Below are 14,874 nucleotides of genomic sequence, written 5' to 3'. Positions count from 1 at the left end.
TAAAATGTTAGATGTGGGATTACGTGTATCCACACAATGTGAATGTCTCCAGTACACTGCCCTAAAGAAAAGGCATTTATGATGTCTGGTGGTTCTGCAGTAGTAGAGCACAGGTTTATCTAACCTGATATGTTCACATCCTTGAAGATGCTAGTATGTAAACAGGTGATGGACTGTGCCAAACAGTCTCCTTTCTTTTTTTTTTTTTTTAACTCGTGATGCTTGTCCTCACTACTTGGAAGGAGATTATTCCTTCCCTAAAATACCCTAATTTTAGTACCAGAGTCCCCCTGCACCAAACTTTGTAATCTCCTAATCCCTGATTTGGGGATGTGCAAGCCGATTTCTAGTTCTTCAATTAGCCTGGAAGAGGACTCTGGCCCTTATTTAGAGTGGAAACCTAAGTTAGTAGCTGATGTGGTAAGTAAAGGTGATATTTTTCAGCTATCGCAAAAAGTGCGTGTGTGTTTTATAAAGGTGGAAGGACATCAGAGCAGTCACTAGAAGCACACACATCTTAATATATGATGAGAGAATAAATACTTCACTTTTATATATAGGTCTTGAAATGCTTTTAACACTTACGGCTAGATTCCCAAAAGGGTTTAGGCTTTGTGATGCTCATTGTCACAACACCTGCTAGGTGTTAGGAAAAAATCACAGGACTAGCATTGTGATAGGGCTTGCGTTGGGTACCTAGGCTCCATAAACAATGCATCAGGGTGGGGGGAAGTGGTATGTGAACCACAGAAACTACCATGGTAGGTGGAGAGCTGCCTAAACTAGCCAATGGGAGATGCCATTAAGAGCTGTATGTCACTTAAGTCCCTAGACCCATTCCTTCATCCAGGTTGCAGGGAAGTGCCTATCTCAGCTAGCAACTCACAAACAACTAGCAATTGCTTCTGACGTCAGGTGGTTTAAGCACCTAAGTCATTTCTTGTGATGAGTTAAGCATGGGTTGCATGCCACACAAAATGGCTGGAAGTGGAGGTGTCTGCCTTAAAACTTCTTGCTCAGTGGTTAGAGTACTCACTTGGGATGTGGGAGTGAGGTTCAATGTTCCCCACAGCAGGAGTGGGGGAGGAGAAAGGATTTGAACAGGGATCTAGCTTTCAGCAGAGTGTTCTGATTACTGAGCTATGGGATATTCTGATACAGGCCCCTTCAGTCTTCTGATGAAGCTGTTCCATTGTGGATACATAGCCAGTGAAGCAGATGACCTTGGGTCTCCTGCCTCCTAGATACGTGCCCTAATCACTGGGTTACAGACTAATTCTCTGCCCAATGACTCAAACAGTTAATACTGATCATTAAAAAGTTGTTGGGCCAGAAACAGCTCAGAAAAGGTAAAGTTGATGCCTTAGGAAAGGGGGGTTACATTCAGGAATTTGAGCACGATCTGTAGGGATTATTGTGTAGTTTAGCGGAATCGCCATGCTTTGGAGTAGGGGATTCAGCTAAACCGTGTCTGGTCCGCGCCCCCTTCTGTTTCAGCTGGGTGGGGCATCCAGCGACCCGTGGCTGCATTTCTGCGGGATCAGGTGCGATCTGGACACGGATTGAACCGCTCAGGCGATTGGAAGGGGAGGATGTTTCTGGTCTGGGTACTTGAAGTTTGAAGATTCATGTAGTAAATCTCGGGGGACTTAGAAACACCCTCCCCTGCAATGGGGCCCCAAACGAGGACCCACCCTAGTCAGCCCCATTCCCTCCCTTCCACTGCACCCCGCTCTCTCCCCGCGCAGGGCGCCACGCTGCCTGGGGGACTGTCCGCGCGGCGGAACCTTGGTGTCGCGGCTGCCGCGGGCTGGCGGGTCGCTTTTCGGGGCGGTACCAGCTGTTGTCCTTGAGCTGGCGGGGCCGGGTGCGTCGCTGCGCGCGGTCCGGGCACCATGGTGTTCTTGCCCGACGAGTCGCGGGGGCTGCCCCCGCCGCCCATCGTGAACAGGAACTCGGTGTGGATGGGCCTGGTGGGCTGGGCGTCGGCGCTCGTGGACAACGCCTTCAACCGGCGCCCGGTCATACGAGCTGGTGAGGGAGGGAGGGAAGCTGGCGAACAGGGCCTGCGGTGGGGCTGGGACTCGGACTGGAGAGCCGGCAGGAGGGAGGCTGCGGGGTGGGGGGGCTGAGAGGCTGTTGGAGGGTGGGGCAGGAGGGAGGCTGCGGGGGGGCTGAGAGGCTGTTGGAGGGTGGGGCAGGAGGGAGGCTGCGGGGGGGCTGAGAGGCTGTTGGAGGGTGGGGCAGGAGGGAGGCTGCGGGGGGGCTGAGAGGCTGTTGGAGGGAGGGGCAGGAGGGAGGCTGCGGGGGGGGCTGAGAGGCTGTATGAGGGTGGGGCAGGAGGGAGGCTGCGGGGGGGCTGGGAGGCTGTTGGAGGGTGGGGCAGGAGGGAGGCTGCGGGGGGGGCTGAGAGGCTGTTGGAGGGTGGGGCAGGAGGGAGGCTGCGGGGGGGGGCTGAGAGGCTGTTGGAGGGTGGGGCAGGAGGGAGGCTGCGGGGGGGGGCTGAGAGGCTGTTGGAGGGAGGGGCAGGAGGGAGGCTGTTGGAGGGTGGGGCAGGAGGGAGGCTGCGGGGGGGCTGGGAGGCTGTTGGAGGGAGGGGCAGGAGGGAGGCTGCGGGGGGGGCTGAGAGGCTGTTGGAGGGTGGGGCAGGAGGGAGGCTGCGGGGGGGGCTGAGAGGCTGTTGGAGGGTGGGGCAGGAGGGAGGCTGCGGGGGGGCTGGGAGGCTGTTGGAGGGAGGGGCAGGAGGGAGGCTGCGGGGGGGGGCTGAGAGGCTGTTGGAGGGAGGGGCAGGAGGGAGGCTGCGGGGGGGGCTGAGAGGCTGTTGGAGGGAGGGGCAGGAGGGAGGCTGCGGGGGGGGCTGAGAGGCTGTTGGAGGGTGGGGCAGGAGGGAGGCTGCGGGGGGGCTGGGAGGCTGTTGGAGGGTGGGGCAGGAGGGAGGCTGCGGGGGGGGGCTGGGAGGCTGTTGGAGGGAGGGGCAGGAGGGAGGCTGCGGGGGGGGGCTGAGAGGCTGTTGGAGGGAGGGGCAGGAGGGAGGCTGCGGGGGGGGGCTGAGAGGCTGTTGGAGGGTGGGGCAGGAGGGAGGCTGCGGGGGGGGGCTGAGAGGCTGTTGGAGGGTGGGGCAGGAGGGAGGCTGCGGGGGGGGCTGAGAGGCTGTATGAGGGTGGGGCAGGAGGGAGGCTGCGGGGGGGCTGGGAGGCTGTTGGAGGGAGGGACAGGAGGGAGGCTGCGGGGGGGCTGGGAGGCTGTTGGAGGGTGGGGCAGGAGGGAGGCTGCGGGGGGGGCTGAGAGGCTGTTGGAGGGTGGGGCAGGAGGGAGGCTGCGGGGGGGGCTGAGAGGCTGTTGGAGGGTGGGGCAGGAGGGAGGCTGCGGGGGGGCTGGGAGGCTGTTGGAGGGAGGGACAGGAGGGAGGCTGCGGGGGGGCTGAGAGGCTGTTGGAGGGTGGGGCAGGAGGGGGCTGAGAGGCTGTTGGAGGGTGGGGCAGGAGGAAGGCTGCGGGGGGGGGCTGAGAGGCTGTTGGAGGGTGGGGCAGGAGGGAGGCTGCAGGGGGGGCCTGAGAGGCTGTTGGAGGGTGGGGCAGGAGGGAGGCTGTTGGAGGGAGGGACAGGAGGGGGGCTGAGAGGCTGTTGCAGGGTGGCTGCGGGGGGGAGGGAGGCTGCAGGGGGGGCTGGGAGGCTGTTGGAGGGAGGCTGCGGGGGCCGGGGGGGACAGGACTGAGGTTGTCTGTTGGGCTTTAGGAGAGACTGTTTGGGAGGCAGTAGGGAGAAGATGCCTGGGGTGAGCTGCTGGGGATTGTGTGTTTGGAAGGGGATTCTGTAGGCAGTGATCTAGGAGGGACCAGTGAATAACTCCTGGTGGAAGAAGGGATTTATTATTATTTTATTTATTGTGGTAGGTTCTAGGACCCCCAGTTGTGCACCAGGGCTCCATTGTGCAAGGCATGGTACAAACGCACAACAAAAAGATTGTCCCTGCCCCAGGGCTGGAGCACCCACAGAAAAAAATTAGTGGGTGCTTAGCACCCACTGGCAGCCAACTCTTCCCCTCCATCCCAGCACCTCCTGTCCACCGCAATCAGCTTTTCCACAGCTTGCATGAGGCAGTGAGGGGAAGGAGCAAGTGTGACGTTCCCCTCTGGTGTTATCTGGACCGGTGATCTGTTAGGTCACTCCAATCCTTGACTTTGGGAGCCAGCCTGACCCCGCTCTGCTTTGCGAACCCCCAATGCTGGGCTGTTCACGTCCAGCCTTTGGTATGTAAGCTGTTCCTTGGATTGTGCAACCGAATGACAGTAGCCAATATTTCTGGTCACAAACACAAGCCTAGGAGCCTCCATCTTGTAGTGTCCAGTTATGCCCGCTGGACTCTGCAAGCTTATATGAGTTCATCAACTTAACAAAGAAATTGATATGTACCAGGCTTGTTATCCCAAGGGGAGACTCTGACACACCTCAAACCAAACGCACTGCTTCAAGTAGAATAAACAAACATCTTTATTAACTAGAAAGATACATTTTAAGTGATTATAAGTCAAAGTGTAACAAGTAGGATTTGGTCAAATGAAATAAAAGCAAAACGCATTCTAAGCTGATCTTCACACTTTCAATGCCCTTACAAACTTAGATGCTTCTCACCACAGGCTGACTGGTTGCTCTTCAGCCAGGCTCTCTCCCCTTTGATCAGTGCTTCAGTCGCTTGGTGTGGCGTCTGGTAGGTGTAGGTGGAAGAGAGAGGAAGAGCATGGCAAACATCTCTCCCTTTTATCATGTCTTTTCTTCCCTCTTGGCTTTGCTCTCTTCTCTGCCCCCCCTGCCCTCTTCAGAGTCAAGTGAGCATTACCTCATCACAGTCCCATACTGACCAAAGGAAGGGGGGTGACTCATTCAAACAGATTCTTTTGTTGTTGCCTAGGCTAGCGTCCTTTGTTCCTGTGAGGCTGGGCTGGGTTTGTTTCATACCTGCCCTGATCAGGTGTGAACTGCCTCTCTGCTCTTGGAGAGTTTTTGCCTGCGCTCATTTTAAGCCATGAGGATACATTTTCAGCCTCATAACTATATACATGAAATTATAACCTATAACATTACTGTAACAGTTATTATAACATCACTATACCGACAGTGCTCAGTGTATCGTGAGCCTTCTGAAGACACCCGACATGACAAACTTTGCGTTGGATACCACACAATCATTTTACAAGGATGAACATGGGGGTGCCGGGTGTTCATCCGAGGTACAGAGTGTCCCAGCGGGGATGGGGTGTGCTCAGGGGAGGGGGCAGAACTGGGTGGGATGGGGTGGGAAGAGGCAGAGTGGGGGCTTGGGAGAAGGGAGGTGGGGCAGGGCCTGGGGCAGAGCGGGGGCGGGAAGAGGCAGGGCAGGGGTGGGGACTTGGAGGAAGGAGTTGGGTGTGGGCGGGGCCTTGAGCGGAGCAGGAATGGGAAGGGGCTGGAGCGGGGACTTGGAGGAACAAGTCAGGTTGGGGCAGGGCCTGGAGCGGAGCTGGGGGGTTGAGAACCCCCGGGGCCTTGAGGAAGCCAATGCCTGTGATGGGGTGAATCTATACTTCATTGAGGTATCTAATCCCCATACACCCCCAGCCCTGACAGTGCCCCTGGGCCTACAAGGCAGATGTGAGACTCTTACCAATAATGCCTCTATCTCTCCCCATTTCCTGTGGGGGGGCTTTTTCCACAACTACTGTCAGCTGACAGGTGTGGACTCTGATGGGAATCTTTCCATTTTCCACTTTGCTTATCCTGAACACTTGATAGTGACAGTCTCATCTGTATCATGTACCCCTGGTTTTATTCTGGAAGATGAATGTGATCAGACTCAGAGCCCGTCAAGACCTCCTTCTCAGTAGTCCTAGGGATCTAGGTGTATGTCTATCGATCTTGACTGAGGTTTCAGATGAAGGTGTAACACCGTCATTTCCACTGCCCAGTCCCTGATGGTACATGGGAAAATTCCTTCCCTCCACCCCCATTCCTGGTGATCCGTTCTGTGCATGTGAGCAAGCGTTGTCCTAATCCTAGTTAGGCATCTACTTCCATCAATATCCTGAGAGCCTAAGTAATCATTTGTCTTTTTCTTGGGGATTCTTCCTGTATCCAAGTTACTAATCTCCAGACCATGGCTCTAATAATAATCAGATTGTGCGAAGTCACCTGTAATAAATATTCAGCAATCTGGGTGGCTTTAGTTTAAGTTGGAATCTTAAACATAGTGACTGTTGCAGCCTTCATGTTGAAGGCTGATACCTTCAGAATGCATCCCTAGCACCGATGAGACTAAGGCTGCTATTTTTGTGGGTCTGAATTTTTAACAAACACATGTTGAAAGCAGGGGGAAAGAAAAATCATAACTTCCATGTGTAGCAATGATATCTATAACATTACTTATCGTTTTCTCTGGATTTTTTTTCCACCTTGCAGGAGTACACCGTCAGGTCCTGTATGCCACTGTGGGCTGGTGTGTTGGATATTATATCGGTAAACGTGCAGACTATATTCATGCTAAACGGGACAGAGATCTGATGGAATACATTAGGCAACATCCGGAAGATTTTAAGGAAAAAGGTATACTGAGTTGCTGTTTTAAGAAAGACATTGCAAACTAGTTAATAGGTGATAAATTCTGGTATGCCCAAGTCAGAATACAGTCTTTCAGAACAGGCCACAACTGGCTAGTATCACCTCTTTGACTGAGTCACAATTTAAAGTGATCTAGAAAGTCAGGAAAGTTATGATAGAGAAATGAACCTTTCTTACTCAACAGATCTGCTGCCTTGGTGGTTTTCTGTTGTTTCCATTTACTTCACTGAGGAAATAAGCTTTTAAAAGTAAGCACTGCAGAGGCAATATAGCTGTGGAGGAGCAAACTGAATTATAGATGTTAGAGATGTCGGAGACCTAGTTTATGATTTTTTGTATTTTGGTAACCAAGACTGGGGCCCTTCTTTGCTAGGCACTTTGCTAACTTATGGTGAGAGATGACCCCTGACCCAAACAGCTTACCATCTAAATGATAGTAGGTTATCCATTGTGGGGCTGTTCTCCACAATATGTGTTGTCCCTTGTGTTTCTGGGTTTAAACATCCCATTTAATTGGCTTCTACCACCTCCTCTGGAGGCTGTTCCATTGCTTCAAAGGTTTTACTAGATTCTCTGATCTTATCTGATACCAGTAGGAACTGTCTATTAAATTCCCACTACAGCTCTTGTGGTGATGATATGAGGCAGACCAAACCCAGCTTGTTTTTCAGATCCACTTTGTCAGCTGGGAACTAGGTAGGGGGAAATGACTTTGTATATTTTGTTCTGGAATAATTGAGAGAACGAATGTGGACCCTGCCTCCCTCCAGAGGCCTTTGTACCGAATCACACTTCAACTTAAATCTCCATGAACTGCAGTGTTTGCATCAACAGCATCCTTTGGCCAATTTTTCAGAGGACTATCCACAATGATTCCAAGATCTCTTTCTTGAGTTATAACAGCTAATTTAGACTCCATCATTTTATATGTATAGTTGGATTTATGTTTTCCAATGTGCATTATTTTGCATTTATCAACATTGAATTTCATTTTGCCATTTTGTTGCCTTGTCACCCAGTTTTGTGAGATCCCTTTGCAACTCTTTGCAGTCTGCATGGGACTTAACTATCTTGAGTAGTTTTGTATCACCTGCAAATTTTGCCACCTCACTGTTTATCCTCTTTTCCAGGTCATTTATGAGTATGTTGAACAGCACTTGTCCCAGTACAGACCTCTGGGGGCACCACTATTTATCTCTCTCCATTCTGAAAACTGACCATTTATTCCTGCCCTTTGTTTCTGATCTTTTAACCAGTTACCGATCCATGAGAGGACTTTTCCTCTTATCCCATGACACATTACTTTGCTTAAAAGCCTTTGTTGAGAGAACTTGTCGCAGGATTTCTGAAAGTCTAAGTACAATGTATCCACTGGATCACTCTTGTGTACATAGACTCATAGACATTAAGGTCAGAAGGGACCATTAAGATATCTAGTCTGACCTCCTGCACAATGCGGGCCATGGAATCTCACCCACCCACCCCTGCAATAAACCTCTCACCTGTGTCTGAGCTATTGAAGTCCTCAAATCATGGTTTAAAGACTTCAAGGTGCAGAGAATCCTCCAGCAAGTGACCTGTGCCCCATGCTACAGAGGAAGGCGAAAAAACCCCAGGGCCTCTTCCAGTCTGCCCTGGAGGAAAATTCCTTCCCGACCCCAAATATGGTGATCAGCTGAACCCTGAGGATGTGGGCAAGACTCACCAGCCAGATACCCAGGAAAGAATTCTCTGTAGTAACTCAGATCCTACCCCATTTAACATCCCATCACAGGCCATTGAGCTTATTTACCATGAATATTTACCATGCTTTTCTGAAAATCTAAGTACACTGTATCCACTGGATCCCCCTTGTCCACATGCTTGTTTACCCCCTCAAAGAATTTTAGTAGATTGGTGAGGCATGATTTCCTTTTACAGAAATCATGTTGACTCTTTCCCAACAAATTGTGTTCATCTACATGTCTGATAATTCTGTTCTTTGTTATAGTTTCAACCAATTTGCCCGGTACCAAAGTTAGGCTCACTGGCCTGTAATTGCCAGGATTGTCTCTGGAGGCTTTTTTTAAAAATTGGCATCACTTTAGCTATCCTCCAGTCATTTGGTGCAGAAGCTGATGTAAATGATAGGTTACAGACTACCAGTTAGTAGTTCTGCAATTCCACATTGAGTTCCTTCAGACCTCTTGGGTGAATACCATCTGGCCCTGGAGACTTTTTAATTTATCAATTTGTTCCAAAACCTCCTCTGACACCTCAGTCTCACAGTTCCTCAGATTTGTCACCTAAAAAGAATGGCTCAGGATGAGGATTCTCCCTCACATCTTCAGCTGTGAATACTGATGCAAAGAATTCATTCAGTTTCTCCACAATGGCCTTATCCCCCTCAAGTACTCTTTTAGCATCTTGATCGTCCCATGGCTTCAACTTTGTTCCACTGCTATAATTTTAATAGTTCTGGAATATTGTCTCCTCATGCAGTCTAAAACTGTTGGCATAGAGGTAGGAAAGGAGGGCAGTTAGTGTGCAGCTGTGACCATTCTTTTCAGAAACTGATGAGAAATGGCTAATGAACCCACTGTGATCCCATTAGAGGCAGGCTGGAAATTGTACTTAGATTAACATAGTGAACCATGGACTACTACTCTGTGATTCAGGCTTTGTGTGCACTCATTATAGATTAGAATCATAGAATATCAGGGTTGGAAGGGACCTCAGGAGGTCATCTAGTCCAACCCCCTGCTCAAAGCAGGACCAATCCCCAATTAAATCATCCCAGCCAGGGCTTTGTCAAGCCTGACCTTAAAAAATCCTAAGGAAGGAGATTCTACCACCTCCCTAGGTAACGCATTCCAGTGTTTCACCACCCTCCTAGTGAAAAAGTTTTTCCTAATATCCAATCTAAACCTCCCCCACTGCAACTTGAGACCATTACTCCTTGTCCTGTCCTCTTCTACCACTGAGAATAGTCTAGAACCGTCCTCTCTGGAACCTCCTCTCAGGTGGTTGAAAGCAGTTATCAAATCTCCCCTCATTCTTCTCTTCTGCAGACTAAACAATCCCAGTTGCCTCAGCCTCTCCTCATAAGTCATGTGTTCCAGACCCCTAATCATTTTTGTTGCCCTTCGCTGGACTCTCTCCAATTTATCCACATCCTTCTTGTAGTGTGGGGCCCAAAACTGGACACAGTACTCCAGATGAGGCCTCACCAATGTCGAATAGAGGGGAACGATCACGTCCCTCGATCTGCTGGCTATGCCCCTACTTATACATCCCAAAATGCCATTGGCCTTCTTGGCAACAAGGGCACACTGCTGACTCATATCCAGCTTCTCGTCCACTGTCACCCCTAGGTCCTTTTCCGCAGAACTGCTGCCTAGCCATTCGGTCCCTAGTCTGTAGCTGTGCATTGGGTTCTTCCATCCTAAGTGCAGGACCCTGCACTTATCCTTATTGAACCTCATCAGATTTCTTTTGGCCCAATCCTCCAATTTGTCTAGGTCCCTCTGTATCCTATCCCTGCCCTCCAGTGTATCTACCACTCCTCCTAGTTTAGTATCATCCGCAAATTTGCTGAGAGTGCAATCCACACCATCCTCCAGATCATTTATGAAGATATTGAACAAAACCGGCCCCAGGACCAACCCCTGGGGCACTCCACTTGACACCGGCTGCCAACTAGACATGGAGCCTTGATCACTACCCGTTGAGCCCGACAATCTAGCCAACTTTCTACCCACCTTATAGTGCATTCATCCAGCCCATATTTCTTTAACTTGCTGACAAGAATACTGTGGGAGACCGTGTCAAAAGCTTTGCTAAAGTCAAGAAACAATACATCCACTGCTTTCCTTCATCCACAGAACCATTAATCTCATCACAGAAGGCGATTAGATTAGTCAGGCATGACTTTCCCTTGGTGAATCCTGACTGTTCCTGATCACTTTCCTCTCATGTAAGTGCTTCAGGATTGATTCTTTGAGGACCTGCTCCATGATTTTTCCGGGGACGAGGTGAGGCGGACTGGCCTGTAGTTCCCAGGATCCTCCTTCTTCCCTTTTTTAAAGATGGGCACTACATTAGCCTTTTTCCAGTCATCTGGGACTTTCCCCATTCGCCACGAGTTTTCAAAGATAATGGTCAACAGCTCTGCAATCACAGCCGCCAATTCCTTTAGCACTCTTGGATGCAACTCGTCCAGCCCCATGGACTTGTGCACGTCCAGCTTTTCTAAATAGTCCCTAACCACCTCTTTCTCCACAGAGGGCTGGCCATCTACTCCCCGTGCTGTGATGCCCAGCGCAGCAGTCTGGGAGCTGACCTTGTTCGTGAAGACAGAGGCAAAAAAAGCATTGAGTACGTTAGCTTTTTCCACATCCTCTTTCACTAGGTTGCCTCCCTCATTCAGTAAGGGGCCCACACTTTCCTTGGCTTTCTTCTTGCTGCCAACATACCTGAAGAAACCCTTCTTGTTACTCTTAACATCTGTTGCTAGCTGCAGCTCCAGGTGCGATTTGGCCCTCCTGATTTTATTCCTACATGCCCGAGCAATATTTTTATACTCTTCCCTGGTCATATGTCCAACCTTCCACTTCTTGTAAGCTTCTTTTTTATGTTTAAGATCCGCTAGTATTTCACCGTCAAGCCAAGTTGGTTGCCTGCCATATTTACTATTCTTTCGACTCATCGGGATGGTTTGTGCCTGTAACCTCAACAGGGATTCCTTGAAATACAGCCAGCTCTCCTGGACTCCTTTCCCCCTCATGTTATTCCCCCAGGGGATCCTACCCATCTGTTCCCTGAGGGTTTGCTTTCCTGAAGTTTGCTTTCCTGAAGGCCAGGGTCCGTATCCTGCTGCTACCCTTTCTTCCCTGTGTCAGGATCCTGAACTCAACCTACTCATGGTCACTGCCTCCCAGATTCCCATCCACTTTGCTTCCCCCACTAATTCTTCCCACTTTGTGAGCAGCAGGTCAAGAAAATCTCCCCCTCTAGTTGGCTCCTCTAGCACTTGCACCAGGAAATTGTCCCCTACGCTTTCCAAAAGCTTCCTGGATTGTCTATGCACCGCTGTATTGCTCTCCCAGCAGATATCAGGAAAATTAAAGTCACCCATGAGAACCAGGGCATGTGATCTAGTTGCTTCTGCGAGTTGCCGGAAGAAAGCCTCATCCGCCTCATCCCCCTGGTCCGGTGGTCTATAGCAGACTCCCACCACGACATCACTCTTGTTGCTCACACTTCTAAACTTGAGACACTCAGGTTTTTCTGCAGTTTCGTACCGGAGCTCTGAGCAGTCATGCTGCTCCCTTACATACAGTGCTACTCCCCCACCTTTTCTGCCCTGCCTGTCCTTCCTGAACAGTTTATAACCATCCATGACAGTACTCCAGTCATGTGAGTTATCCCACCAAGTCTCTGTTATTCCAATCATGTCATAATTCCTTGACATCACCAGGACCTCCAGTTCTCCCTGCTTGTTTCCAAGGCTTTGTGCATTCGTATATACGCACTTGAGATAACCTGCTGATCGCCTCTCATTCTCAGTATGAGGCAGGAGCCCTCCCCTCACAGACGTTCCTGCCTGTGCTTCCTCCCGGTATCCCGTTTTCCCACTTACCTCAGGGCTTTGGTCTCCTTCCCCCGGTGAACCTAGTTTAAAGCCCTCCTCACTAGGTTAGCCAGCCTGCTCGCGAAGATGCTTTTCCCTCTCTTCGTAAGATGGAGGCCGTCTCTGCCCAGCACTCCTCCTTCATGGAACACCATCCCATGGTCAGAGAATCCAAAGCCTTCTCTCCGACACCACCTGCGTAGCCATTCGTTGACTTCCACGATTCGACGGTCCCTACCCAGGCCTTTTCCTTCCACGGGGAGGATGGACGAGAACACCACTTGCGCCTCAAACTCCTTTATCCTTCTTCCCAGAGCCACGTAGTCCGCAGTGATCCGCTCAAGGTCATTCTTGGCAGTATCATTGGTGCCCACGTGGAGAAGCAGGAAGGGGTAGCGATCCGAGGGCTTGATGAGTCTCGGCAGTCTCTCCGTCACATCGCAAATCTGAGCCCCTGGCAAGCAGCAGACTTCTCCGTTTTCCCGGCGAATTACATTTGTTTGCAAGAATGGAAACTTAGCTCTTGATTAGTCACTAGGGTGCCATTGTGTGTGTGTGTGAGACAAAAGTAAAAGGTATCAAGCTAGTGACAGACCTATTCTGAGTTTTCTCCTTTCTGAAGGGTCATGGAGACGATAGGGGTGTTTTAACTCCTCCTATAACTTTTTCAAGACATACCTTTTGCCATAGTTTTATTTCCCTTCCCACTTAACACAACCCCATCTTCTGCTAGCCATGTTCACCAAAACCTGCCTGTCAAGCAGAGGGGGAAACTGCCACTTCAGAGGGTTTCTTCATTTCCCAGCCGAATCAGATATTAAGTGGAGTTTAGCCTGATTACTTCCTCCCCAATCTCTGGGTATTAAAAGCCTGATTCAAAGTCCATTGAATTAAGTGCAACATTCTTCATTTGGCCAGGAGCAGTAATCCTCAATTTACCTAGATTGCAACGTTCACTTTATCGACAAACATGCCAGGTGAAATAAGCCTTAGTAGAAACGTTATGGCTCCATAGTACAATAGAATCTTGCTAACTAGCTTTGCCTGAGAGAGCCATGGTGACTGAATTTTAGAAAATTAGCAATGATGGGAAGAGGGACTCAAGTTTACTGCCTAGCAAAATATATTTGGTTAAGTGGAGTTTAGTTATGCTTTTCCATTATGTGCCAGTAAATATTCTGTAGAAGTAATGAAGTTCTTGATAGTGAGACCTCTTTACAGGGCTCTGCTACTAAACCTTCACTGGGAAGGGGAGAGAGGAATGTTCAGTTTGTGAAGCAAAGTGCTACTGTAGTAAAGCCTGATCCAAAACCCACTGGAGTTAATGAAAGACAGGATCCCATTAACTTCAGATGACTTTGGATCTGGCCTGTAGCAAATGTTCTGATTTACTGATTATTGATCAATAACAAACCCTCTCTAAATGCTGAATAAGCTTTCGTAATTGTACTTGATTACCTTTTGTAGATAAGAAAATCCTAGCTGAGGTACTGGAGGACTTCCATCCAATTCGCTGAAAACGTCTCAAGAACTACAGACTTGTTCACCAGATCGTGTTTCGTGAGACCACTCCCAAATATATTTGAGCAGACTGTATGTCAGTTATTGTTCAAATGCCACTGGTTGAAAAACAAAACAAAAAAACCACACTTACTGTATTCTTATAATTAAAACTATGAATAATTAGTGTGTTCCATTTGTTGTTAATATTTATCTCAGTATTTTGCAATGCATTTAGCTCTTTTATTCTATTTAAATGTTAGTTTTGAGTTGCCTGTTAACTATTGTGAAATGAGAACTGCTGCACCAAAGAAAATCGTGGAGGTCAGTTACTAGTCTGTTGATGTAGAGGAAAATACAGGTCCCCTTCTTCCTGAGAGCGAAATTTAATCCCTGCCTTCTGTTATTGTTAACGCATTCTTTGAGTCTTGGTCACACTGTGGCCTTGCCTATGCGGAGCTCATTGCAGGATTGGGGCCAAAGTTAGCCTTGCTAGGAAGGGTTTCCATACTGGCTGAGAGAGAATGCAGTATTGACAAGGCATCCATACTTGATCCCCTTTAGGATCCTATTCTCCACTTGCTTTCTCTCTGTTGTTATTACTTGGATCCAAATTTTTCCAGCTTTGGTGCCTAAAGTTAGGCCCACAAATCCATATCTAGGCACCAACGTTTGTTGTTTTTTCTTTTCCCCAGAGATGCTGAGTATCCACAATTCCTCAACTTCAGTGGGAATTGCAGGGGCTCAGCATCTCTGAAGATCAGGCCACTTATTTAAATGCCTAAATACAGATGTCTCTAAAATTAGACATTGAAACAAAGTTGTTGACCTATAGGGTGGTGTGACCCAGTCTCTTTCCTCATTATTGAGTTGAGATCCAAGACAAATATCTGAAAAATTAGTTAAAGTTTAACTCCTGAATAAGCTTTTCCAAGTTTGCACAAACTGCTCTCTCATGCCCTTGGCACACATCCTGGTTTATAACTTTTGGGCCATGCTTTAAGCTCATGACCCTTGTTTGGTGCAGAATTTGTTGCTGTATTTAAACCTTTTATTTTTCTGCTGTTACTGTTCCAACTTTTCTTCATCCATGTATAGAATCCTGGAAATGTTGGACTGGAAGGGACCTCAAGTGGTTGTCTGTTCTAGTCCATCTCCTCACACTGAAGCAGG

The 14,874-nt window shown here is 49.2% G+C and overlaps 1 protein-coding gene across 1 annotated transcript; it reads left to right on the top strand.

Moving 5' to 3' along the window:
- The first annotated feature begins 1,822 nt into the window (after positions 1-1,822).
- Positions 1,823-13,887, top strand: NDUFC2 (NADH:ubiquinone oxidoreductase subunit C2). Its single transcript, XM_073335474.1, has 3 exons — positions 1,823-2,034; positions 6,432-6,575; positions 13,669-13,887. The coding sequence occupies exons 1-3, from the start codon at positions 1,896-1,898 to the stop codon at positions 13,716-13,718; spliced, it is 333 nt and encodes a 110-aa protein (XP_073191575.1). The 5' UTR covers positions 1,823-1,895; the 3' UTR covers positions 13,719-13,887.
- The last annotated feature ends 987 nt before the right edge of the window (positions 13,888-14,874 follow it).

This window comes from Lepidochelys kempii, chromosome 1 (genome assembly GCF_965140265.1).
Source record: "Lepidochelys kempii isolate rLepKem1 chromosome 1, rLepKem1.hap2, whole genome shotgun sequence".
Taxonomy (NCBI): Eukaryota; Metazoa; Chordata; order Testudines; family Cheloniidae; genus Lepidochelys; species Lepidochelys kempii.
This window is presented reverse-complemented; position numbering and strand designations above follow the sequence as displayed.